The 27,609-nt window shown below is 38.0% G+C and overlaps 1 protein-coding gene across 1 annotated transcript in view; it reads left to right on the top strand.

Annotated features, from left to right (window-relative positions):
- The window catches only part of PPA1 (inorganic pyrophosphatase 1), a 39,947-nt gene extending 13,894 nt beyond the window's left edge, over positions 1–26,053 (top strand). The window contains exons 5-9 of the mRNA XM_037804734.1: positions 1,249–1,335; positions 5,078–5,204; positions 7,707–7,834; positions 8,108–8,193; positions 25,004–26,053. Of these exons, the coding sequence (XP_037660662.1) occupies positions 1,249–1,335; positions 5,078–5,204; positions 7,707–7,834; positions 8,108–8,193; positions 25,004–25,157 (582 nt within the window). The 3' untranslated portion in view covers positions 25,158–26,053. The remainder of the gene's footprint in view (positions 1–1,248; positions 1,336–5,077; positions 5,205–7,706; positions 7,835–8,107; positions 8,194–25,003) is intronic.
- The last annotated feature ends 1,556 nt before the right edge of the window (positions 26,054–27,609 follow it).

Below are 27,609 nucleotides of genomic sequence, written 5' to 3'. Positions count from 1 at the left end.
AGGGAGGTCTACATTGTTTACCAGTTTATCCCCAGCACAATACCAGTATGTAGTAGGTTCTTATTTAATATTTTAATGAAGAATAACCAGAATGACATCTACTTTGAGTGAAGGACATGTATTTAAATGTTGTTTGTCTAAGGCTAAAGTGGTGGCCCCTAAGGTTTTTACATGAAATATTCAATTTAATTTTCCCTATTGATTCTGATAAATGCTTTGTTTTTATTAACCATTGAGTGTGTTAAATAGAATCCCCTGTGAGAGAACCTATACATTAGTAGAACTTAAGTCAGACTCATCTAGCTTGTTAGGTAATCAGAGTTGTTTGTCTGCATTAGTAGTGGCACTTAACCTTATATTTCAACTGATTTAGTGTTTAGTGTTGAAATATCAGCCCTTTGGGAAAACATTGCTAAACTACTTATTCTTGTGTGGGTTGGGCTTTGCTTTCTTAATGTTGTCTTTGTTGGATCTGGTATTTTGTTTTTCCCCTTCACTTTTTTGTTTTTGCCTTTATTCTAGCTGAGTAGATAAACAAATCCAAGTTATATGTTCTGGATGGAGGAGAAAAGAACCAAAGCAATAGTTGTTACTTTAAACCTGACTTTCTGGCAAGCAGAGCAATCAGTTATTTTTTGAATTGCTCTGCAAGTGTTCTGTCTTGCAATTTAGCAAGGAGAGAAAATCAGCAATTGAATGCTCCAGAAAATACAGATTAAACTTTTCAGTCTTGGTTCCTGGTCAAGGTGATAACACTTATACCATCAGAACACTTCATTTCCATTTCAGTCTTATTGCCCAGATACCTCTGCTTTGGAAATGTGTTTTGAAGAAAATTTAGTTAGTAGAAGATAGTAAGTACCTAGAAGAGTTCATCCAAGCAGTTTTCTTTTAATGTATTTGTAAAGTAAGTATTTGCGTCTATATTTCTTTGTGTTTGTTTGTCATCTCAGTTATTTGTAGTGGTTGTAATTTTGTTTGTTTTAAATAGGATCATTGTCTGTTTTAACGCTTAAATTTAGTTTAGCATTATTTACATAATAGGGGTTCCAGGATTTGATTGAAATTACTGTGTATTCTTAAGTGTGAATAAAGATTTTAAAGAAAATTTTTTTAAATGAGAAAAAATAACTGAAGATACATAATTTTTGCAAACAAAGATTCATAGGGTGTTATCTTTCAATGTCAACTTGATCCATTTGTCAATAGCAAGTATGGGAATGCTATACTGCATGCCTTATGTTTTAGACTTGGGAAGACCCAGGACACAATGACGAACACACTGGCTGTTGTGGTGACAATGACCCAATTGATGTGTGTGAAATTGGGAGCAAGGTAATGGATTCTGAAATTTTTTTGGTGTTGACATATTATTAATGAAATATATAAAGTTTATCCTTTTAAAAATGTTGTGAATAAAATATATGAATATATGAATATTAGTGGAAATAATAGTTCTGGGTAATAAAAGGTTCTATTTCATTCTAAGCATTTGTATATTATAAGTTGTACATTTAAACCTTAATATAGAAAATAATGTGTATATATGTGTGTATAAATGTGCATATAAGTAAAAGAAGTAGATATATTCTGCATTGCTTTAGAAGGCAGAGAATTAGTCAATAGGCTAAGAGGACCAGGAGGCAAATTTCATCTTCATACAAGATAAACCTTATTTAATGATTTGAAGTGATCAGTGAATTGACCCAAGCTGAATGACCCTATGAGTTGGAGACTTGAGGTAAGGATTACTCTGTCAAGTAAGACTGCTGTAAGTTTCTGATTATGGTTATATTTCTTTGTGTTCTTTTTCAGGCTCAGGGAAATATTAAACAACTGAAAAGAAAGTTGTCAACTCAGTTTTTTTTTTTTTGTTTTGTTTTTTCTTTTTTCAGTTGTGGAAACATATATACAGCCTAAATCTTCCCATTCCACCCCCTCCCTAGCCTTCCATTAGTGGGATTTATCACATTTAGAATGTTGTAATGCTCTTTCCCACCATCCATTACTAGAAATTTCCCTTCACCTCAAACAGCAACCGTATACTCATTTCTTAACTCCCCATTGCCCCTTCCCCCATTTCTCTTAACCCAAACTCTACTTTTCATCTCTATGGTTATATTCTCTAATAATTTCTTTGTTTACTGTGGGGCTTAAAATTAACCTTTTAAATCCCTATCGATCTTGTTTTTCTTTGATACCACCTTCACTTCAATAGGGCACATAAACTATGTTCCTATACCCCTTTATTCCCTCAGCTTTATATAGTTGTCTAAAATGACATATTTTACGTTGAGTTCAAAACCACTGATTTGTCCTTAGAGTTTGTGTATTTTTTATCATGTAGGAAGAAAATAGTGGAGTTACAGTTCAAAAATTATTGACTTCTATTTGTATTCCATTGTGTTTGGAGAATGTGCTTTGAGTATATTCAATTTTTTTTTTTTTTTTTTTTTAATTTCTTGAGGCTTCTTTTATGTCTCAGCTTATGGTCCCTTCTGGAGAAAGATCCGTGATCACTAGAGAAAAATGAGTGTCCTGGTGATTTGGGATGTAAGGTACTATATATGTCTGTTAAAATTCTCTACATCTCTTTCTCCTTTCTTTGTTTCTCTGTTGGTAGGGCTCCCTTTAGAATCTGAAGTAGGGCAGGTCTTTTATTGGCAGAGTCTCTCAGCATTTGTTTGTCTGTGAAAAATTTAAGCTCTCCCTCAAATTTGAAGGAGAGTTTTGCTGGATAAAGTATTCTTGGTTGGAAATTTTTCTCTCTCAGAATTTTAAATATGTCATGCCACTGCCTTCTCGCCTCCATGGTGGCCGCTGAGTAGTCACTACTGTCTTATGTTGTTTCCTTTGTATGTGGTGAATTGCTTTTCTCTTGCTGCTTTCAGAACTTGCTCCTTCTCTTCAGTATTTGACAGTCAGATCAGAATATGTCTTGGGGTGGGTTTATTTGGATTTATTCTATTTGGAGTTCGCTGGGCATTTATGCTTTGTGTATTTATATTGTGTAGAAGGTTGGGGAAGTTTTCCCCAACAATTTCTTTGAATACTCTTTCTAGACCTTTACCCTTCTCTTCCCCTTCTGGGACACCAATGAGTCTTAAATTCGGACGTTTTCTTTTATCTATCATATCCCTGAGATCCATTTCGATTTTTTTTATTTTTTCCTCCATTCTTTCTTTTGTTCTTTCATTTTCTGTTCTGTGGACTTCTAGGACATTGAGATGTTGTTCAGCTTCCTCTAGTCTTGTATTGTGAATATCCACAGTCTTTAATTTGGCCAACAGTTTCTTTTATTTCCATAAGATCTTCTATTTTTTTATTTACTCTTGCAATGTCTTCTTTATGCTCTTCTAGGGTCTTCTTTATGTCACTTATATCCTGGGCCATGGTCTTCTTGATGTCCTTTAAATCCTTTGCCATGTTTTCATTCCTCGATTAATTGTGCAAGGTAGAGTGTTTCTTCCGAAATCTTGATTTGTGTGTTTGGAGTTGGATTCTCCATATCGTCTGGTTTTATCATATGCATTAAGATTTTCTGTTGTTTTTGGCCTCTTGGCATTTGTTTTGCTTGATAGGGTTCTTTCAAATTGTAACAAAAAAAAGCATATCGATCTAATTTTTCAGAGACATAGTTTGGTGACATACACTTTCTCTCACTAACCAGCAGATGGCGTCTGTGAGTCACCTATATCCCTCAAGTCAGTTCACAACCTTGTTCCCGCGGTGTGTGGGGAAATGATTCTTGTGGGTTCAGTTGGAGAATTCAGTTTGGGTGTGTTGCTGGAGCCATCCACCCTGAATGTGGGGCATGTGTACGGGTGGCCAGGGAGGAAGGGCAGTTCTAATGTTCAAATCCCCCTGGTTCCAGGAAATTCCAGGCTGCCGCGAGAGTCTAAGCCTTCATTTCAGTTCAGCCCCCGACCCTCTCTCTTGCTGCTCTACAAACCACCAGCCTTGGTGTAGCGCCCCTGGGTTCTCCGAGCAGGTCCCCCCTCCCAGCCGCGATCCTCCAGGAGCTCAGCCGAGGGAATGCCGTGCTACGTCACCAGTGCGTGCTGTCCCTCAAGGGAAGCCCTGGGCCGCCGTGCTGTGCCGTGGCGCGCTCTCAGCTCGTTTCAGAATGCAGAATGTCTGAGGCTGTCTTTGCTACAATGCCTTGCGGGCTGAGAACAGCTGAGGTTTTCTCCACAGAGAGAGAGAGAGGGACAGAAAAACTCCCAGGTTCACCCGTCAGCCAGAGATAGCACCCAATCCTTTGGGCTCCCTATCCTGAGACAGATATGTCCCCCGATTCTCCCAAGGTCTGTTGTCACCCAAAGCCTCTGTCTGCTTGTTGAGGATTCGCTGTCTGTATTGAGCAGTTAATATTAAAACCTCACTTGGAGCTGGGCTGAGAGAGCCAGCACCGCGAGGCTTCTATGAGGGAGGGGCTTCTATGAGGGAGGCTTCTATGAGGGAGGGGCTCTCGGCTCTCAGCACGGGTCCGCAGTTTTACTTACAGATTTTATGCTGTGATCTCGGGCATTCCTCCCAATTCAGGTTGGTGGATGATGAGTGGGCAGTCATGTTTGTCTCCCCACTGTTATTCCAGGTTATTTACTGGTTTTTTGTTCATTTATGAATTGTTCTGGGGGAGACTGTCTTCCACTTCTTTCTATGCTGCCATCTTCCGAAGTCCTAGCTGTCACTCAGTTTTTAAGTCATACTGTATGACTTAGCAAACTCAGTGACATCTTTAAAATTAAATGTAAAGATGCCACGTATATTTGAACGAATTATGGAGGATTTATTCTTTGGAGTAGTCAGAGGTAGTTGAAAAAACAGTCAGTTACCCTGGATTATTTTAGTGATTTTCTTATGACCTACAAATAATAAGGGATACCCTATTTTCAACCTTGCTAAGTCTGTTTGGCATTTACTTGTTGAGCTTTTTAAAATATGCCTAAAGGAACAATTTTAAGGTAAGTTTGCAGAAACTTGACAGCTTTATTCCCAATTATCCACTAAGTAAAACCTCTCTTTGAAAGTTTTCCTTCAGTAGTATTATCCTGACTGTGGTTCTTGACTCCAGGTATGTGCAAGAGGTGAAATAATTGGGGTGAAAGTTTTGGGCATCTTGGCTATGATTGACGAAGGGGAAACCGACTGGAAAGTCATTGCCATTAATGTGGATGATCCTGATGCAGCCAATTATAATGGTAAGAAACCTTGTTAGGAAGAGTCTGAAGTCTATAACCTCATTCTTAAGTACCACCAAACTTAACACATCATGACAGAACTGTAAACCCATGCCCTCAAACTGTTAAGGAATAGAGGCACAAAACATTTGGCAAAGCCTTGTTGTTTCCACTACTGATCTCCTATAATTGACTAAGTAAACTTTCTCCTTCACTCCAGGGGAAAAAGTATCTGGTAGCTTTGGTTTACCTTACCATTTTCTCTTTTCCTTCCCTACCTACTAGCACTCAGTTGCTTGCTTGCTTGCTTGCTTTATGTATGTATGTATGTATGTATGTATGTATTTCGAGGTATAATTTGCATACCATAAAGTACACCCTTTTATAGTGCTCAATTCAGTGGGTTTTAGTATATTCACAAAGTTGTGGAACGATGAACACACTCACCCCCCCCCAAAGTACCCTAATTCCCCTCGTCCCAGCCCCCAGCAAATGTCCCATAAAATATAAGAATTTAATAGTAGGGGAAACTGAGTATGGGGTACATGGGAACTCACTGTACTATCTTTGTAACTTTTCTGTAACTCAACAGCTGTTCTAAAATAAAAAAAGTTTATACTAGGAAAAAAGGCAACTGGAATAGATGAATAGACTATTGAAAAGAACTAAAAATGGTGTGAACCAAATATATTTGTTAACTCCTAAAAAGATTAACAGGGCTGATGGCTACATTTCAGTCATGGAAGGTTGGGAAGAACATTTAAATCGGTGCTCAGTAGGCAGAGAAGCTTCGATTGGTTTTTCTCATTGGGATTCTGCAATGAGAAGTTAACCTGAGTGTCACTGTTGCTAATCCCTTCAGATGTACTCTACCCCAGTGCTCTCTTGATGTGGCATCAGGAAGGAGGCAGTACTTAGAGCTTCTTGCTCAGCTAGCTCTGCAGACTGCTGGCTTTGTCTGTGTATTCATAATGTACAAAACGAGGAACAAAAATCTTCTACCAAGTTTCCCTACCTTTTTTTTTCTGGCTCTTTTGCTCAGGGTTCCCCAATTTAGATCCAGTACATCTTTACAGTGTCTGGTTTACAGTCAGAGAATTAATCAGCTCTTATATTTTTCCTGCATTTCAGATTTCTGGGATTTCAAATTATTTCTGTATCAGATGACACATTTTATGTTAACTATAAATTCTTTGAAATTCATCAGTGTTTAAATGATACCAATCAAAAGCTGGGGGCTCTCTGCGTGATGCATTCAAATGACCACTTTCTGAGACACCAGGTTTCAAAGAGATAAAGAGTTTATTGCAGAGCACAAAACAGGAGCTCACATGGCCTATCACCTAAAAGTCTGTCTCCCCAAACTGCAGTGACTGATAGTTTTATAGTATCAAAAGATGGGCAGGTTTTAGGATAACGAGTATACTGGCTCGAGATGACAAGTTAAAGATGATCCAATTATTAAGCATGTGCAGATTGATTGCATGCTTGGTCCGCAGAATATATGTAAGAAAATGGTGGCCTTAATTTGATGATGGGCATGATTTTTAGTATTATAATGAAGAATAAATCACTTATAGGTTAAAGTTTAAGCTACTGAGCATGTCATGCATGTCAATTTTGGTTAAATCCAGCTCCGTCTAGTATGATAGTTTAGGAATTGGAGTGGGTTGTTCTGGGCTGACTCAAGTTCTTTCATTAATAAACATTAGGGGCTGTATTTTGTGATCATAAGACTAAAGTTGAAAAACAGAATAAGGGGATACAAGAGGAGTCAATCACAAGGTTTTTGCAATCACAAGATAAAAGTTATAGTTATACAATCATTATCAAAGATCAAGGCACCTGGGTTACAGTTCAGTAACTTCAGGTACTTCTGGCTATTCTAATATAATAGAAAGTAAGAAGATTATCTATATAAAGATTCAGTAATCATAATTATCTGTTAATTCTTAATTTATTGGTTACATAAACATTTCCCAGTTCATTTTGTAAACTTTCTATACTTTTAATGGTATTATGATAACAGAATGTTTGATAATCCTTTAACTATGTAAATTATAAATTGGACTTAAAGCAGAGTTATTTTATACAACTGTAAATACATTTCTGCTGTTGAATCCATTCCTTCTTCCAGTATTTTCCTGATTGACTTTTTTTAGCACTTGTATCTTCTGTTTGCTGGCAGTGAGCAAGGGTTTGGTCAGTAAGATGACACTGATGTTATCCACATTTGCCAAACTGTTTCTTTCATTGCGTAGCCCCCAGCCATTCCTCTGTCCTCTTATCTAATCACACTTACTGTCTGATAGTTCCCTTAGTAATTAATGTAAAAGCTATTGTAAGATACTACTTTTTTTTTCTTTTAATGTGTATACGTGTCCGCTTTTCAACAAGATGGTTAGCTCCAATATTGTCTTAAACTTTTGATGATCTATCTCATAGTTCTCTCATAGTAAGTCCTTGATATATTTTTTTAAATTCATACTGATATCTCTTGCTGTCTGCTTAATCTCTTCTTAGATATTAATGATGTCAAACGGCTGAAACCTGGCTACCTAGAAGCCACTGTGGACTGGTTTAGAAGGTACAAGGTTCCTGATGGAAAACCAGAGAATGAGTTCGCTTTCAATGCAGAATTTAAAGATAAAGTAAGAAAAGTAATTCAGAACCATAACTTTAGGCCTATTTGCTTTCAGACTTATAATTTAACCATATTGCTGCCATCTAAAGACTATATGATTATTAAACAAATGTTTAAAGGCAGAAGACAGTCTTGATGTTGATGTATTCATTTAAATGTTCTGCATTTCTGACACAAGGAAGTGTTTCCAAAGGGACAAAGTCTTAGGCTTTGGGAAGATGTTGATAATAGGAAGAGAACACTTTCTAATGATTGTAATATATATCTCTTCAAATTATAGAACTTTGCAATTGATGTTATTAAAAGCACTCATGACCATTGGAGAGCATTAGTGAGTAAGAAAACCGATGGAAAAGGAATCAGTTGGTAAGCTTTTAACTCTTTTCTCCATGTTTAACATAAGAAGCAAACCACACCATTCACTTTGAACAGAGATAACCAGCTTTGTCACCTAGTACTTGAATGGGAAGGTAAAATCCATACATAAACCATTGAAAAGTTTCCATAAAATACTTTCTGAACAAACTAAAATTATAAAAGGGACTATGAAATCGAAGGGTAATTGGAAAAGGTTGCCTAGCATCTGGGTGCTCAGGATCTGTTAGTTAAATAAGGTTGACTGCAAGTGTTGGTATTTGCTGATATAAATATATAAGATGTATTGCAACTAAACCAGGATCTACCAGGAGTATCGAATTATAACTCTCATTAATAGTAATAGCTAATGTTTATTTACCAGTTAATATTTGCCAAGCATGTAACTGAGGTATAGAGAGATTAAACTTAACCTTCCTCACACCACTATAAATGTTGGGAGTCAGGACTCAGACCGAAATCTGTCTGGCTCCCAAACCCATGTTCTTTTTCAGTACCATATACGTCCTCTTAAGTATTTCAGTATTTATAAGAATATACTCATTATCATCACTTAACTAATGTTCTGGAAATAATAGTCAGAAATAAGAAATAGTAGTAGAAATGAAATGTAGGAATATGGAAAAAGGGGAACAAATATATAATTTTTTGAGGTGATATGATGGTGCTCCCAGAAAACCCTAGAAAAATAAAGAATTCAGCAAGGTGACTGATTACAAAATGAATAGATAGGTAGATAGATAGATAGATAGCTTTCTATACAAACTATATCAGACACTAAAATGGAAGAAATGAGCCTATATAGAATAGTATTTTAAGAAAGGAAACAGTAAGATATAAACAATAAATCTGCAGGACCCAGAAAAAAAACTTTAATACTCTATTGAGGAGAGAGAGGCGGGGCAAGATGGCGGACTGGTGAGCTGTATGTTTTAGTTACTCCTCCAGGAAAGTAGGTAGAAAGCCAGGAACTGCGTGGACTGCACACCACAGAGCAATCTGACTTTGGGCATACTTCATACAACACTCATGAAAACGTGGAACTGCTGAGATCAGCGAAATCTGTAAGTTTTTGCGGCCAGGGGACCCGCGCCCCTCCCTGCCAGGCTCAGTCCTGTGGGAGGAGGGGCTGTCAGCTCCGGGAAGGAGAAGGGAGAACTGCAGTGGCAGCCCTTATCGGAATCTCATTCTACTGATCCAAACTCCAACCATAGATAGACTGAGACCAGACACCAGAGAATCTGAGAGCAGCCAGCCCAGCAGAGAGGAGACAGGCATAGACAAAACAACACGAAAAACTCCAAAATAAAAGCGGAGGATTTTTGGAGTTCTGGTGAGCATAGAAAGGGGAAGGGCAGAGCTCAGGCCCTGAGGCGCATATGCAAATCCCAAAGAAAAGCTGATCTCTCTGCCCTGTGGACCTTTCCTTAATGGCCCTGGTTGCTTTGTCTCTTAGCATTTCAATAACCCATTAGATCTCTGAGGAGGGCCCTTTTTTTTTTTTTTAATCCTTTTTTCTTTTTCTAAAACAATTACTCTAAGAAGCCCAATACAGAAAGCTTCAAAGACTTGCAATTTGGGCAGGTCAAGTCAAGAGCAGAACTAAGAGAGCTCTGAGACAAAAGGCAATAATCCAGTGGCTGAGAAAATTCACTAAACACCACAACTTCCCAAGAAAAGGGGGGTGTCCACTCACAGCCATCATCCTGGTGGACAGGAAACACTCCTGCCCATCGCCAGCCCCATAGCCCAGAGCTGCCCCAGACAACCCAGTGTGACGGAAGTGCTTCAAATAACAGGCACACACCACAAAACTGGGCGTGTACATTAGCCTTCCCTGCAACCTCAGCTGATTGTCCCAGAGTTGGGAAGGTGGAGCAGTGTGAATTAACAAAGCCCCATTCAGCCATCATTTCAGCAGACTGGGAGCCTCCCTACACAGCCCAGCAGCCCAGAACTGCCCTGGGGGGACGGCACTCACCTGTGACATAGCATAGTCATCCCTCAACAGAGGACCCGGGGTGCACAGCCTGGAAGAGGGGCCCACTTGCAAGTCTCAGGAGCCATACGCCAATACCAAGGACTTGTGGGTCAGTGGCAGAGACAAACTGTGGCAGGACTGAACTGAAGGATTAGACTATTGCAGCAGCTTTAAAACTCTAGGATCACCAGGGAGATTTGATTGTTAGGGCCACCCCCCCCTCCCTGACTGCCCAGAAACACGCCCCATATACAGGGCAGGCAACACCAACTACACACGCAAGCTTGGTACACCAATTGGACCCCACAAGACTCACTCCCCCACTCAGCAAAAAGGCTAAGCAGGGGTGATACTGGCTTGTGGAGAACAGGTGGCTCGTGGACGCCACCTGCTGGTTAGTTAGAGAAAGTGTACTCCACGAAGCTGTAGATCTGATAAATTAGAGATAAGGACTTCAATTGGTCTACAAATCCTCAAAGAACCCTATCAAGTTCAGCAAATGCCACGAGGCCAAAAACAACAGAAAATTATAAAGCATATGAAAAAACCAGACGATATGGATAACCCAAGCCCAAGCACCCAAATCAAAATACCAGAAGAGACACAGCACCTAGAGCAGCTACTCAAAGAACTAAAGATGAACAATGAGACCATAGTACGGGAGACAAAGGAAATCAAGAAGACCCTAGAAGAGCATAAAGAAGACATTGCAAGACTAAATAAAAAAATGGATGATCTTATGGAAATTAAAGAAACTGTTGACCAAATTAAAAAGATTCTGGACACTCATAGTACAAGACTAGAGGAAGTTGAACAACGAATCAGTGACCTGGAAGATGACAGAATGGAAAATGAAAGCATAAAAGAAAGAATGGGGAAAAAAATTGAAAAAATCGAAATGGACCTCAGGGATATGATAGATAATATGAAACATCCGAATATAAGACTCATTGGTGTCCCAGAAGGGGAAGAAAAGGGTAAAGGTCTAGGAAGAGTATTCAAAGAAATTGTTGGGCAAAACTTCCCAAATCTTCTAAACAACATAAATACACAAATCATAAATGCTCAGCGAACTCCAAATAGAATAAATCCAAATAAACCCACTGTGAGACATATACTGATCACACTGTCAAACACAGAAGAGAAGGAGCAAGTTCTGAAAGCAGCAAGAGAAAAGCAATTCACCACATACAAAGGAAACAGCATAAGACTAAGTAGTGACTACTCAGCAGCCACCATGGAGGCAAGAAGGCAGTGGCACGATATCTTTAAAATTCTGAGTGAGAAAAATTTCCAGCCAACAATACTTTATCCAGCAAAGCTCTCCTTCAAATTTGAGGGAGAGCTTAAATTTTTCACAGACAAACAAATGCTGAGAGAATTTGCTAACAAGAGACCTGCCCTACTGGAGATACTAAAGGAAGCCCTACAGACAGAGAAACAAAGACAGGACAGAGAGACTTGGAGAAAGGTTCAGTACTAAAGAGATTCGGTATGGGTACAATAAAGAATATTAATAGAGAGAGGGGAAAAATATGACAAACATAAACCAAAGGATAAGATGACTGATTCAAGAAATGCCTTCACGGTTATATCGTTGAATGTAAATGGATTAAACTCCCCAATTAAAAGATATAGATTCGCAGAATGGATCAAAAAAAATGAACCATCAATATGTTGCATACAAGAGACTCATCTTAGACACAGGGACACAAAGAAACTGAAAGTGAAAGGATGGAAAAAAATATTTCATGCAAGCTACAGCCAAAAGAAAGCAGGTGTAGCAATATTAATCTCAGATAAAATAGACTTCAAGTGCAGGGATGTTTTGAGAGACAAAGAAGACCACTACATACTAATAAAAGGGGCAATTCAACAAGAAGAAATAACAATCGTAAATGTCTATGCACCCAATCAAGGTGCCACAAAATACATGAGAGAAACACTGGCAAAACTAAAGGAAGCAATTGATGTTTCCACAATAATTGTGGGAGACTTCAACACATCACTCTGTCCTATAGATAGATCAACCAGACAGAAGACCAATAAGGAAATTGAAAACCTAAACAATCTGATAAATGAATTAGATTTAACAGACATATACAGGACATTACATCCCAAATCACCAGGATACACATACTTTTCTAGTGCTCACGGAACTTTCTCCAGAATAGATCATATGCTGGGACATAAAACAAGCCTCAATAAATTTAAAAAGATTGAAATTATTCAAAGCACATTCTCTGACCACAATGGAATACAATTAGAAGTCAATAACCATCAGAGACTTAGAAAATTCACAAATACCTGGAGGTTAAACAACACACTCCTAAACAATCAGTGGGTTAAAGAAGAAATAGCAAGAGAAATTGCTAAATATATAGAGACGAATGAAAATGAGAACACAACATACCAAAACCTATGGGATGCAGCAAAAGCAGTGCTAAGGGGGAAATTTATAGCACTAAACGCATATATTAAAAAGGAAGAAAGAGCCCAAATCAAAGAACTAATGGATCAACTGAAGAAGCTAGAAAATGAACAGCAAACCAATCCTAAACCAAATACAAGAAAAGAAATAACAAGGATTAAAGCAGAAATAAATGACATAGAGAACAAAAAAACAATAGAGAGCATAAATATCACCAAAAGTTGGTTCTTTGAGAAGATCAACAAGATTGACAAGCCCCTAGCTAGACTGACAAAATCAAAAAGAGAGAAGACCCATATAAACAAAATAATGAATGAAAAAGGTGACATAACTGCAGATCCTGAAGAAATTAAAAAAATTATAAGAGGATATTATGAACAACTGTATGGTAACAAACTGGATAATGTAGAAGAAATGGACAATTTCCTGGAAACATATGAACAACCTAGACTGACCAGAGAAGAAATAGAAGACCTCAACCAACCCATCACAAGCAAAGAGATCCAATCAGTCATCAAAAATCTTCCCACAAATAAATGCCCAGGGCCAGATGGCTTCACAGGGGAATTCTACCAAACTTTCCAGAAAGAACTGACACCAATCTTACTCAAACTCTTTCAAAACATTGAAGAAAATGGAACACTACCTAACTCATTTTATGAAGCTAACATCAATCTAATACCAAAACCAGGCAAAGATGCTACAAAAAAGGAAAACTACCTAATGAATATAGATGCAAAAATCCTCAACAAAATACTTGCAAATCGAATCCAAAGACACATTAAAAAAATCATACACCATGACCAAGTGGGGTTCATTCCAGGCATGCAAGGATGGTTCAACATAAGAAAATCAATCAATGTATTACAACACATTAACAAGTCAAAAGGGAAAAATCAATTGATCATCTCAATAGATGCTGAAAAAGCATTTGACAAAATCCAACATCCCTTTTTGATAAAAACACTTCAAAAGGTAGGAATTGAAGGAAACTTCCTCAACATGATAAAGAGCATATATGAAAAACCCACAGCCAGCATAGTACTCAACGGTGATAGACTGAAAGCCTTCCCTCTAAGATCAGGAACAAGACAAGGATGCCCGCTGTCACCACTGTTATTCAACATTGCGCTGGAAGTGCTAGCCAGGCCAATCCGGCAAGACAAAGAAATAAAAGGCATCCAAATTGGAAAAGAAGAAGTAAAACTGTCATTGTTTGCAGATGATATGATCTTATATCTAGAAAACCCTGAGAAATCGACGATACAGCTACTAGAGCTAATAAATTTAGCAAAGTAGAGGGATACAAGACTAATGCACATAAGTCAGTAATGTTTCTATATGCTAGAAATGAACAAACTGAAGAGACACTCAAGAAAAAGATACCATTTGCAATAGCAACTAAAAAAATCAAGTACCTAGGAATAAACTTAACCAAAGATGTAAAAGACCTATACAAAGAAAACTACATAACTCTACTAAAAGAAATAGAAGGGGACCTTAAAAGATGGAAAAATATTCCATGTTCATGGATAGGAAGGCTAAATGTCATTAAGATGTCAATTCTACCCAAACTCATCTACAGATTCAATGCAATCCCAATCAAAATTCCAACAACCTACTTTGCAGACTTGGAAAAGCTAGTTATCAAATTTATTTGGAAAGGGAAGATGCCTCGAATTGCTAAAGACACTCTAAAAAAGAAAAACGAAGTGGGAGGACTTACACTCCCTGACTTTGAAGCTTATTATAAAGCCACAGTTGCCAAAACAGCATGGTACTGGCACAAAGATAGACATACAGATCAATGGAATCGAATTGAGAATTCAGAGATAGACCCTCAGATCTATGGCCGACTGATCTTTGATAAGGCCCCCAAAGTCACTGAACTGAATCATAATGGTCTTTTCAACAAATGGGGCTGGGAGAGTTGGATATCCATATCCAAAAGAATGAAAGAGGACCCCTACCTCACCCCCTACACAAAAATTAACTCAAAATGGACCAAAGATCTCAATATAAAAGAAAGTACCATAAAACTCCTAGAAGATAATGTAGGAAAACATCTTCAAGACCTTGTATTAGGAGGCCACTTCCTAGACTTTACACCCAAAGCACAAGCAACAAAAGAGAAAATAGATAAATGGGAACTCCTCAAGCTTAGAAGTTTCTGCACCTCAAAGGAATTTCTCAAAAAGGTAAAGAGGCAGCCAACTCAATGGGAAAAAATTTTTGGAAACCATGTATCTGACAAAAGACTGATATCTTGCATATACAAAGAAATCCTACAACTCAATGACAATAGTACAGACAGCCCAATTATAAAATGGGCAAAAGATATGAAAAGACAGTTCTCTGAAGAGGAAATACAAATGGCCAAGAAACACATGAAAAAATGTTCAGCTTCACTAGCTATTAGAGAGATGCAAATTAAGACCACAATGAGATACCATCTAACACCGGTTAGAATGGCTGCCATTAAACAAACAGGAAACTACAAATGCTGGAGGGGATGTGGAGAAATTGGAACTCTTATTCATTGTTGGTGGGACTGTATAATGGTTCAGCCACTCTGGAAGTCAGTCTGGCAGTTCCTTAGAAAACTAGATATAGAGCTACCATTCGATCCAGCGATTGCACTTCTCGGTATATACCCGGAAGATCGGAAAGCAGTGACACGAACAGATATCTGCACGCCAATGTTCATAGCAGCATTATTCACAATTGCCAAGAGATGGAAACAACCCAAATGTCCTTCAACAGATGAGTGGATAAATCAAATGTGGTATATACACACGATGGAATACTACGCGGCAGTAAGAAGGAACGATCTGGTGAAACATATGACAACATGGATGAACCTTGAAGACATGATGCTGAGCGAAATAAGCCAGGCACAAAAAGAGAAATATTATATGCTACCACTAATGTGAACTTTGAAAAATGTAAAACAAATGGTTTATAATGTAGAATGTAGGGGAACTAGCAGTAGAGAGCAATTAAGGAAGGGGGAACAATAATCCAAGAAGAACAGATAAGCTATTTAACGTTCTGGGGATGCCGAGAAATGACTATGGTCTGTTAATTTCTGATGGATGTAGTAGGAACAAGTTCACTGAAATGTTGCTATATTACGTAACTTTCTTGGGGTAAAGTAGGAACATGTTGGAAGTTAAGCAGTTATCTTAGGTTAGTTGTCTTTTTCTTACTCCCTTGCTATGGTCTCTTTGAAATGTTCTTTTATTGTATGTTTGTTTTCTTTTTAACTTTTTTTTTCATACAGTTGATTTGAAAAAAGAAGGGAAAGTTAAAAAAAAAAAAGAAGAAAAAAGACAAACAAGGAAAAAAAAAAAAAAAGATGTAGTGCCCCCTTGAGGAGCCTGTGGAGAATGCAGGGGTATTCGCCTAACCCACCTCCATGGTTGCTAACATGACCACAGACATAGGGGACTGGTGGTTTGATGGGTTGAGCCCTCTACCATAAGTTTTACCCTTGGGAAGACGGTTGCTGCAAAGGAGAGGCTAGGCCTCCCTGTATTTGTGCCTAAGAGTCTCCTCCTGAATGCCTCTTTGTTGCTCAGATGTGGCCCTCTCTCTCTGGCTAAGCCAACTTGAAAGGTGAAATCACTGCCCTCCCCGCTACGTGGGATCAGACACCCAGGGAAGTGAATCTCCCTGGCAACGTGGAATATGACTCCCGGGGAGGAATGTAGACCCGGCATCGTGGGATGGAGAACATCTTCTTGACCAAAAGGGGGATGTGAAAGGAAATGAAATAAGCTTCAGTGGCAGAGAGATTCCAAAACGAGCCGAGAGATCACTCTGGTGGGCACTCTTACGCACACTTTAGACAACCTTTTTTAGGTTCTAAAGAATTGGGGTAGCTGGTGGTGGATACCTGAAACTATTAAACTACAACCCAGAACCCATGAATCTCGAAGACAGTTGTATAAAAATGTAGCTTATGAGGGGTGACAGTGGGATTGGGAATGCCATAAGGACCAAACTCCACTTTGTCTAGTTTATGGATGGATGTGTAGAAAAGTAGGGGAAGCAAACAAACAGACAAAGGTACCTAGTGTTCTTTTTTACTTCAATTGCTCTTTTTCACTCTAATTATTATTCTTGTTATTTTTGTGTGTGTGCTAATGAAGGTGTCAGGGATTGATTTAGGTGATGAATGTACAACTATGTAATGGTACTGTAAACAATCGAAAGTACAATTTGTTTTGTATGACTGCGTGGTATGTGAATATATCTCAATAAAATGATGATTAAAAAAAAAAAAAAAAAAAAAGAAAGTACCATAAAACTCCTAGAAGATAATGTAGGAAAACATCTTCAAGATCTTGTATTAGGCGGCCACTTCCTAGACTTTACACCCAAAGCACAAGCAACAAAAGAGAAAATAGATAAATGGGAACTCCTCAAGCTTAGAAGTTTCTGCACCTCAAAGGAATTTCTCAAAAAGGTAAAGAGGCAGCCAACTCAATGGGAAAAAATTTTTGGAAACCATGTATCTGACAAAAGACTGATATCTTGCATATATAAAGAAATCCTACAACTCAATGACAATAGTGCAGACAGCCCAATTATAAAATGGGCAAAAGATATGAAAAGACAGTTCTCTGAAGAGGAAATACAAATGGCCAAGAAACACATGAAAAAATGTTCAGCTTCACTAGCTATTAGAGAGATGCAAATTAAGACCACAATGAGATACTATCTAACACCGGTTAGAATGGCTGCCATTAAACAAACAGGAAACTACAAATGCTGGAGGGGATGTGGAGAAATTGGAACTCTTATTCATTGTTGGTGGGACTGTATAATGTTTCAGCCACTCTGGAAGTCAGTCTGGCAGTTCCTTAGAAAACTAGATATAGAGTTACCATTCGATCCAGCGATCGCACTTCTCGGTATATACCCAGAAGGTCGGAAAGCAGTGACACGAACAGATATCTGCACGCCAATGTTCATAGCAGCATTATTCACAATTGCCAAGAGATGGAAGCAACCCAAATGTCCTTCAACAGATGAGTGGATAAATAAAATGTGGTATATACACACGATGGAATACTACGCGGCAGTAAGAAGGAACGATCTCGTGAAACATATGACAACATGGATGAACCTTGAAGACATGATGCTGAGCGAAATAAGCCAGGCACAAAAAGAGAAATATTATATGCTACCACTAATGTGAACTTTGAAAAATGTAAAACAAATGGTTTATAATGTAGAATGTAGGGGAACTAGCAATAGAGAGCAATTAAGGAAGGGGGAACAATAATCCAAGAAGAACAGATAAGGTATTTAACGTTCTCGGGATGCCCAGGAATGACTATAGTCTGTTAATTTCTGATGGATATAGTAGGAACAAGTTCACAGAAATGTTGCTATATTAGGTAACTTTCTTGGGGTAAAGTAGGAACATGTTGGAAGTTAAACAGTTATCTTAGGTTAGTTGTCTTTTTCTTACTCCCTTGTTATGGTCTCTTTGAAATGTTCTTTTATTGTATGTTTGTTTTCTTTTTAACTTTTTTTTCATACAGTTGATCTAAAAAAGAAGGGAAAGTTAAAAAAAAAAAAAAAGAAAAACAAGGAAAAAAAGATGTAGTGCCCCCTTGAGGAGCCTGTGGAGAATGCAGGGATATTCGCCTACCCCACCTCGATGGTTGCTAACATGACCACAGACATAGGGGCCTGGTGGTTTGATGGGTTGAGCCCTCTACCATAGGTTTTACCCTTGGGAAGACGGTTGCTGCAAAGGAGAGGCTAGGCCTCCCTATGGTTGTGCCTAAGAGCCTCCTCCCGAATGCCTCTTTGTTGCTCAGATGTGGCCCTCTCTCTCTGGCTAAGCCAACTTGAAAGGTGAAATCACTGCCCTCCCCGCTACGTGGGATCAGACACCCAGGGGAGTGAATCTCCCTGGCAACGTGGAATATGACTCCTGGGGAGGAATGTAGACCCGGCATCGTGGGACGGAGAAAATCTTCTTGACCAAAAGGGGGATGTGAAAGGAAATGAAATAAGCTTCAGTGGCAGAGAGATTCCAAAAGGAGCCGAGAGGTCACTCTGGTGGGCATTCTTACGCACACTTTAGACAACCCTTTTTAGGTTCCAAAGAATTGGGGTAGCTGGTGGTGGATACCTGAAACTATCAAACTACAACCCAGAACCCATGAATCTCGAAGACGGTTGTATAAAAATGTAGCTTATGAGGGGTGACAATGGGATTGGGAAAGCCATAAGGACCACACTCCACTTTGTCTAGTTTATGGATGGATGAGTAGAAAAATAGGGGAAGGAAACAAATAGACAAAGGTACCCAGTGTTCTTTTTTACTTCAATTGCTCTTTTTCACTCTAATTATTATTCTTGTTATTTTTGTGTGTGTGCTAATGAAGGTGTCAGGGATTGATTTAGGTGATGAATGTACAACCATGTAATGGTACTGTAAACAATCGAAAGTACGATTTGTTTTGTATGACTGCATGGTATGTGAATATATCTCAATAAAATGAAGATAAAAAAATACTCTATTGAGGAGGATAAAAGATGATGAATAGAAAGATATATTATGCTCTTGAACAACATTCAAGAGCATAATGTATCTTTTCATCTAGAAAAATTTGCTTGCTAGAATAGCCAGGAAAATTCTGAAAAAAGTAAGGGTAGTGGTGTAGGAAGAAGTGTTAATTATTGTTGCTTCATGTCGTTTTACTGACTAAAGGTTTGATATTGAAGAAGAAAGAGAAATTACTCAATTCTGTTAGAGTTTAGTAGACCTGAAGTAGAACTAAAGATGTATAGGAATTTAGCTTATAGTAAAGAAGGTGGTGCAGATCAGTGGTTTGGGTCCAACTGGCTAATTAGGAAGGAAATAAGACTTGATTTCTGTCTCACTTCTCATACTTCTTACATTAGAGATGCAAACCAGCAACCACCAACATGTTCTGTTGGTTTTGTTCTGTTTTTAAAAGGTACTCTTTTGTTTTTGCTTTGTTTTTTAAAGGGTATGGTAACATCCAGCCCACTGAACACCCTTTTGTTAATTATGTGCTATTTGCTGGCACATAGTATATTATACCAATGTTTAATTCCAGATAGATAAAAGATTTTAATGTTAAAAAAAGTTCTAGAAAAAGGAAATGAAATAAGCTTCAGTGGCAGAGAGATTCCAAAAGGAGCCTAGAGGTCACTGTGGTGGGCACTCTTACGCACAATATAGACAACCTTTTTTAGGTTCTAATGAATTGGGGTAGCTGGCGGTAGATACCTGAAACTATCAAACTATAACCCAGAACCCATGAATCTTGAAGATGATTGTATAAAAATGTAGCTTATGAGGGGTGACAGTGTGATTGGGAAAGCCATATGGACCACACTCCCCTTTGTCTAGTTTATGGATGGATGAGTAGAAAAATGGGGGAAGGAAACAAACAAACAAACCGAGGCACCCAGTGTTCTTTTTTACTTTAATTGCTCTTTTTCACTAATTATTCTTGTTATTTTTGTGTGTGTGGTAATGAAGGTGGCAGGGATTGATTTTGGTGATGAATGCACAACTATGTAATGGTACTGTGAACAATCAAATGTACGATTTGTTTTGTATGACTGCATGGTATGTGAATATATCTCAATAAAATGGATTAAAAAAAAGTTCTAGAAAAAAGCATAGGTGAATTTATTTATTAGCTTATAATAAGGAAGACCTTTCCAAATGGAACAGAAAACTCAAAATCCATAAAGGAAAGCTTTAGTTACTATATTATTTTTTATGTATCAGAGGAAGATTTTTTCAATTTTCTTTTTTCACATGACAAAGGGCTAAATTCTTTAGTTTACAAATAGGTATTCAAGTCAATAAGGAAAAGATTAGCAACTCAATAAATACAGGGGGAAAAATGGAAAAGGCAGTTTATATATTAAAAGATGAACAATTTCATTCATAATGTAAAATGCAATTCAACAAGATAATGTTACTCTCTGTGCCAGTTTGAATGTATTGTGTCCCCCAAACGCCATTAACTTTGATGTAGTCTTGTGGGGCAGACCTTTTGGTGCTGATTAGATTTGCTTGGAATGCACCCCACCCAGATGTGGGTGATGAATCTGATGAGATATTCCCATGGAGGCGTGGCCTCACCCATTCAAGGTGGGCCTTGATCAGTGGAGCCATATAAATGAGCTGACTCAAAGAGAAGGAACTCAGTGCAGCTGTGAGTGGCGTTTTGAAGAGGAGCAAGCTTGCTATAGAGGAATGTCCTGGGAGAAAGCCATTTTGAAACCAGAACTTTGGAGCAGACGCCAGCCACGTGCCTTCCTAGCTAACAGAGGTTTTCCGGACGCCATTGGCCATCCTCCAGTGAATGTACCCGATTACTGATGTGTTACCTTGGACACTTTATGGCCTTAAGACTGTAACTGTGTAGCCAAATAAACCCCCTTTTTATAAAAGCCAATCCATCTCTGGTGTTGTGCATTCTGCAGCATTAGCAAACTAGAACAGATTTTGGTACCAGAGAAGTGGGGTGCTTTTGCTGCTGAGTTTGCAAATACCAAACATGTTGGAACGACTTTTCAAATGGATAAGGGGAAGATTCTGGAAGAATTGTGAGGAGCTTGATAGAAAAGGCCAAAACTGCTTTAAAGAGACTATTTATGGAAATATGGGCTCTAAAGATACTTCTGATAAAGACTTGAGCAGAAATGATGAATGTGTTGTTGAAAACTGGGAGGAAGGTGATCCTTGTTTAAAAGTGGCAGAAAATTTGGCAAATTGAGTCCTGCTGTTAGATGGAAGGAAGAATTTGAAAGTGACGACCTGGAATACTTAGCTGAGGAGATCTCCAGACTATGTGTGAAGGATGTACCCTGGCTTCTTCTTGCAGCTTATAGTAAAATGCGAGCAGAGAGAGATAAACTTTGAACTGAACTCTTAGGTTCAAAGAAACCAGAAGCTGATGGCTTGGAAAATTACAGGCTTCCAAGGGGTGGAATCCCAGAAGCTACAGCCCAATGTGAGGATGTAACCAAACATGGAACCCAGCTGCCATTTCAGTACAAGCCAAGATTGGAGATGGAATTATCCAGAAAGGATTTGTGGAAACTCCTGTTGTCTGATGGCTTTGACACCTGCATGCTTCATGTGAAGCCAGCAGAATTTTTGCGAGATCTTTACAGACAGAGCCATTGCCAGTCTGGACTGGAGAAGACAGACAAGGAACAAACTGAAGGAAAAATTTCTTCAAAGACAGAGCCATGGAGATTGAGGTCTGGAGTCAAGAGGTCTTCGGCTGGGAGAACGGAGTGGCCCACAAGCATGGAAAGGGTGAGTTTGCCCTGGAAGTCGAGGGCAGGCCTTCCTTCTAGATGCTCAGGAAATGTATTGCCACCCCAAGCCCCAAAGAGGGTGGAGCACATTCCCAGCGAATTGGGGAGAGCCTGGCTGCCACCACACTGTTCTGAAGGGGTTGAGCATGTGCCCCGGAGATGGAAGGGAATCCGGGAGCTGCCCCGATGTTTGAGGAGGGTGGGGCCGAGAAGGTGGTCTCCCCAGTGTTTGGATATGTTGGAGCACTCACCCAAGTGTTTGGAGAGGAAAGGGCTGCCACAAAGGCCCTTAGAAAGGGTTAGACTCCCACTCTCTGCATCCCCAAGGATGCAACGTTGTTCTGTAAATGACTCTCAGACTTTGAAATCTAATGGAGTTTGTCCTGCAGGTTTTAGGAACTGTTTTGGTCCTGTTAACCCTGTTTTCCTTACTCTTTCTCCTTATGGCAATGGGAATGTTTATCCTATGAATGTCCCTCCTTTGTATATTGGAAGCACATAACTTGTTCAAAGTCCACAGATCCAAAGCTAAAGGAAAAGTATGCCTTAGGACTGACCATGCCTACATTTGATTTTGATAGGATCTTGTACTTAACTTTTGTTACTGAAATGATATAAGTTTCTGTGATATTGTGGGATGAAATGTATTTTGTATATGGAAAGATAATGTCATTTTGGGGTCCAGGGGGTGGAATGTGCCAGTTTAAATGTATTGTGTCCCCCAAATGCCATTAACTTTGATGTAGTCTTGTGAGGCAGACCTTTTGGTGCTGATTAGATTTGCTTGGAATGCACCTCACCCAGCTGTGGGTGATGACTCTGATGAGATATTCCCATGGAGGCATGGCCTCACCCATTCAAGGTGGGCCTTGATCAGTGGAGCCATATAAATGAGCTGACTCAAAGAGAAGGAACTCAGTGCAGCTGTGAGTGGCGTTTTGAAGAGGAGCAAGCTTGCTAGAGAGGAACGTCCTGGGAGAAAGCCATTTTGAAACCAGAACTTTGGAGCAGATGCCAGCCACGTGCCTTCCTAGCTAACAGAGGTTTTCCGGACACCATTGGCCATCCTCCAGTGAAGGTACCCGATTACTGATGTGTTACCTTGGACACTTTATGGTCTTAAGACTGTAACTGTGTAGCCAAATAAACCCCCTTTTTATAAAAGCCAATCCATCTCTGGTGTTTTGTATTCTGCAGCATTAGCAAACTAGAACACTCTCCAATAGATTTGCAAACATTTTCAAAGTTGGATGATAGCCAGGGATGCCAGGAACATATGTAATTCATGGGAGTATAAATAGATAAAGCTTTTCTGAAGGGCAATTTGGCAAATCTAGTCCAAAAATTAAAAATAAATGTATTTTTCTTCATAGCACCACTGCTAGGAAGGTATCTTATAGATACATTCCAAAAAGTTCATCAAGATATATATATAAAAATGTTCATTACAGCATCATTTATAATAGCAAAAAGGTAGAAACAACCAAAATGTCATGGTTAAGTACACCATATAATAGAACAGTTTGTGGCACATTTTTAAAAAAATTAGATCTATATATGCTGACATGGAATCATGTCCCAAATATATTAAGTAAGAAAAGCAAAGTCCATAATAGTATGTTTAGTTTGATCCCAACTATGCAAATGAAATGCACATACCCACACCCACACACATCTTAGCATCTATTTGTATTTAAAATTTTTTTTCTGGGATGTTACTAAAGACCAAAAGTAGTGGGTTGCCTTTGGAGACAACCATTTGGAGAGTGGAGGTAGGCCTATTTTGTTTTTTTTTTTAATGTTGAAATTTATCTGGGAAGTAAAAATTTTCTTCTGAGTATGAGAAAAATCCTAATGTATAAAAATAGTTCTCCTAGAAATATTTTATTCTGTGAATCAGGAAAATGTCCTATAAAATGAAAACATTGTCCCTCCACACACAGCAGAAAAACCGAACGCATTTATACATTTGTGTGAAAATGTTTAAATGTAGTACTTTGCTTTTAAGTTAATTTCTCTATTTTGTGATGTCTTATTTATTCTATGGAAATGGCCTTAATATATGTTATCAGGTAAATGCAGGTATTTCCCTTTTTCATTTTAATAGATGAAAATACCCATATAGTGTACTATGATAATTAATATATAGGAAATTTTGAACTATGGATATGAAAAAAAATTTAAAAAAAACAATGAACCCGCCCATAACCATGCTGTTTCCAGAAATGTCTACCCCTACTCACATTTGGAGTTTTTCTTTTTACCAGTCCGTTGTATGTATATATAATGCTTTTTTTTTTTTTTTTGTAATGAGGACCATATTGTATACACAGTTTGTTTTAACACTATGTTATAAGCATTTCCTCATGTCATTAAAAAATAGTATTTTTATAATATTATATAATATCCCATCTCTGTGTAATATTCCAAATTGTAGAGAAACCATTTTTGATCATTCCTTATTGTTGGACATCTTGATTACCACCAATTTTTCTCTGAAATTATAATAGTGAAATGGTATTTGGTGAACATCTTTCTAGATCATTTTTTAGATCTTGGATTGGGTTCTTAGAAGTAGAATTTCCCTGTCAAAGCATATGAACTTTTTAAAGGTTTTGGACACATTTTACCAAATTATTTTTCACAAGTGTTGAACTAGGTATCACTCTGCCAGGATTATGTGTCTCAAATTTCTCACTAACAGTGATAGGAACTGGGTTTTTGGGCTTTTTTTCCCTTCATTTTTTCTAATTAGGAAAGAAATGTCCCATTTTAATAGGCATTTCTCAGCTATTTCAGTGAGAATTACAGGGCCTTCCATCTCAAGTTCTTAAATCAGAACTTGTTAAGCAATTTGAATTGAATTAAATCTGTAAGTAAAACTGACCACAAGAATAGCTGTAGCTTGCCCAAATAAGTAGTTACAATGTTTAATATAGGTGAGAAAGCTTTTAACTAAACTAAACTTCAATGTCACCTGGTTATTTTTTAACTCTTAAGATAGAATTTTTGTTCCTGTGACTTATGATTACTTTTGTGTTATTTAATAGCATGAATACAACAGTGTCTGACAGCCCCTTCAAGTGTGAGCCGGACTCTGCCAAAGCCATTGTGGATTCTGTATGTAAAGTTTTTGTTTTACAAAACAATTCCTGGTGGTGGAAAAAATATGGTGCCAAATGGAGAGAGAAGTACTTCTTTTAACAAACATTTGAGTACTTCCTGTATACATATTACTATGTAAAGTCTTGAAATAGCAAACCATGAACATATACAAATACATATTTGAGGGGAGAAGCTGAGGAGTGGTCCTAGTCAACCTAACTCAATTCCAGAATGTACCGGGTAACCCAGTGCCTGTTTACCTATCACAAACCATTTTTAAAGAAAAGAACCAATGGGAATTTGCTTGGCCTGGTTATAGCAAGGGATTATAAATTTTTGGGTGCTATTTGTAGGAGTGGTTTGTAATACTAAAAAAGACTTTAATGTTAGGTAATAAGCCATTCATCAAGGAAATAATGCTGTTTTTGTACTATTTTCATTATCTGATTTGGATTAGCCAAAAGATAGAACTAAGTCAAATTATTCTCATTTATAATGTTATAGAAAACAAAGAAAATGAGAACTGGCTTATAAATGGGGTAGTAGAAGGAAAAAAGGACAATTTAAAGATGAAGCCAGTAAATAGATTTGTCTTTATTTACGTATGAATCCTGACACTTAAAGATAGATGAAATAGAAAAGTAGGAAAGGAAAAGCCAGTCGTTAAGTCTTCTATGAGAGCACTTTTGTTCACATTATATATATATATGTGTGTGTGTGTGTTTATATATATATATCATTATGTACATAAAATTAGTTTTTATTCTTCTTTTGTTACAAATTGTAGTCTCCTGTGTGTCATAAAAGCCAGGAGTCTTAATTTCTTAGTGTCTCTTAGCAGTAGAGCAAAACCTTGTATTGTTCCTGTATGTTATAAATTATTTTTAAGACTTAAAAATGGGATCGTTTGTCTTCTGTTCAGATTCTTTTAATTTTTGTGTCAGTATACTTTCTTAGCTTTTTTTACCCTGGGATTAGACTAATATATTATTGATATTTTATTTTAGTTACCACACCACCCTTGTGTGCATCTGCCTGTACACTCCCAACAGATGGTAAGATCTAGGTTCTAGTAAAATTACATTAAAAATTGTGGTGTTTACTTACATACCTGTGAAGAGACGGAAAGAGAAACCTTTTTAGAGTTCCATGGTGTACGTGGGAAAGAAAGAATGGGCTGCTCAGCACCTTTACTGGCAGCGTACTAGCACAGCAGTTTTCACAGTGTGACCCAGTTTTTCCTCTGAGTTCTGTGTAGAGGCCTCACAGACACTGTGGGGTCAGCTGAGGGGGCTGGGCTCCACGTCCCCATTTGACCACAGGCTGCCTCTCTCCACATTTAGATGTTAGAATTCTCTGTAAGCTTCTTCTGGTGAGAAAAGGGTTCTGCCACTTAAAAAACAAATTTGAAAATTATACTTCTATAGGATTAGCATCAAGACTAAGGAAGCTCAAAAGAAATCACTGTGACCAAATTACCTGGTTTTGCTGTGGTGACTTGCATGTGTGTGTGTTGTTTTAAGATCATCTGTAGTAGGACCCATAGGGCAAGTATGTTATTCTGTATTACATGTTGGATGTAATTTTGATTCTTAGCAGGAATTCTAATGTTTTTCTTTCTCTGAATACAGTGGATAAATGGTTTCCATCACCAGAAAAACTAATGAAATTTCTCTGGACTACAAGCTGATATTGCTGCATTCCTTTTCATCTGGAAGTATTAGTTGCAAAAAGTAGTAGCTTTTCAAAGCTTTAATAAATGTATAGAACTAATCTTACTAAAGCAAATTCAGCTGTAACCAATCCCATTCAGAATGCCGTCTGTCTAAAAGCATTTTTCTTATCTCAACCAAGATAACTTTGTTATAGGCTTAAATATAAAAGCAAATGTTGTAATTTGGAAGTCATTTGTGAATAAATGTGCCAGATAAGCACATACTGGATGTATATGTGTTCTTTGTGTTAGAAATAAAATTATTTTGCTGAAACTCAGTTGAGGATATTTTTATTTTAATCTGAAGTCCGACATTACCATGCAGGCCATGAGTACTTTTCAGTGTTTGTTTTCTATCAAGGATCTGAAAATTCAATCTTATAATTAATTGTTAGACTAGAACTGACTGCTTATTCTTAGGGACCCTAGAATGGAATCTCTTATAGTAGTTTTGATATATGCTTGGTTACATAATTGCTGGCATCCCATGTAAAGCAAGGCTTTTTAAAAAAAAATTTAATTAGATGAGTAGTAAAAGAAGCACGCACAAACTTGCTTACCTTTTGATGTGATGTGGTTACTTTTTTTACTTCTCTAGTAAACTAATTGGACCATTAATTCCTTCACATTATATTCTGAGTTATCAACCAGAAAAACTTTGTGATTAAGTTTATGGGCTTTGGAGCTGGCCAGACCTGTGTTTGAATCCCAGCCCATTTATTTATTACCTCTGTAACAGGGCAGTTACCAGCCACTTAAAACCTGGGTTCCCTCATCTGTAAAACAGACCTTCTTTAAGTAAATGGCATGTAGTGAGCGTTCAGATTTTTTTTAACT

The sequence above is a fragment of the Choloepus didactylus genome, chromosome 15, assembly GCF_015220235.1.
Source record: "Choloepus didactylus isolate mChoDid1 chromosome 15, mChoDid1.pri, whole genome shotgun sequence".
NCBI classification, from domain to species: domain Eukaryota; kingdom Metazoa; phylum Chordata; class Mammalia; order Pilosa; family Megalonychidae; genus Choloepus; species Choloepus didactylus.
The sequence above is the reverse complement of the archived record's forward strand: the minus strand, read 5'-3'. Positions and strand labels throughout refer to the sequence as shown.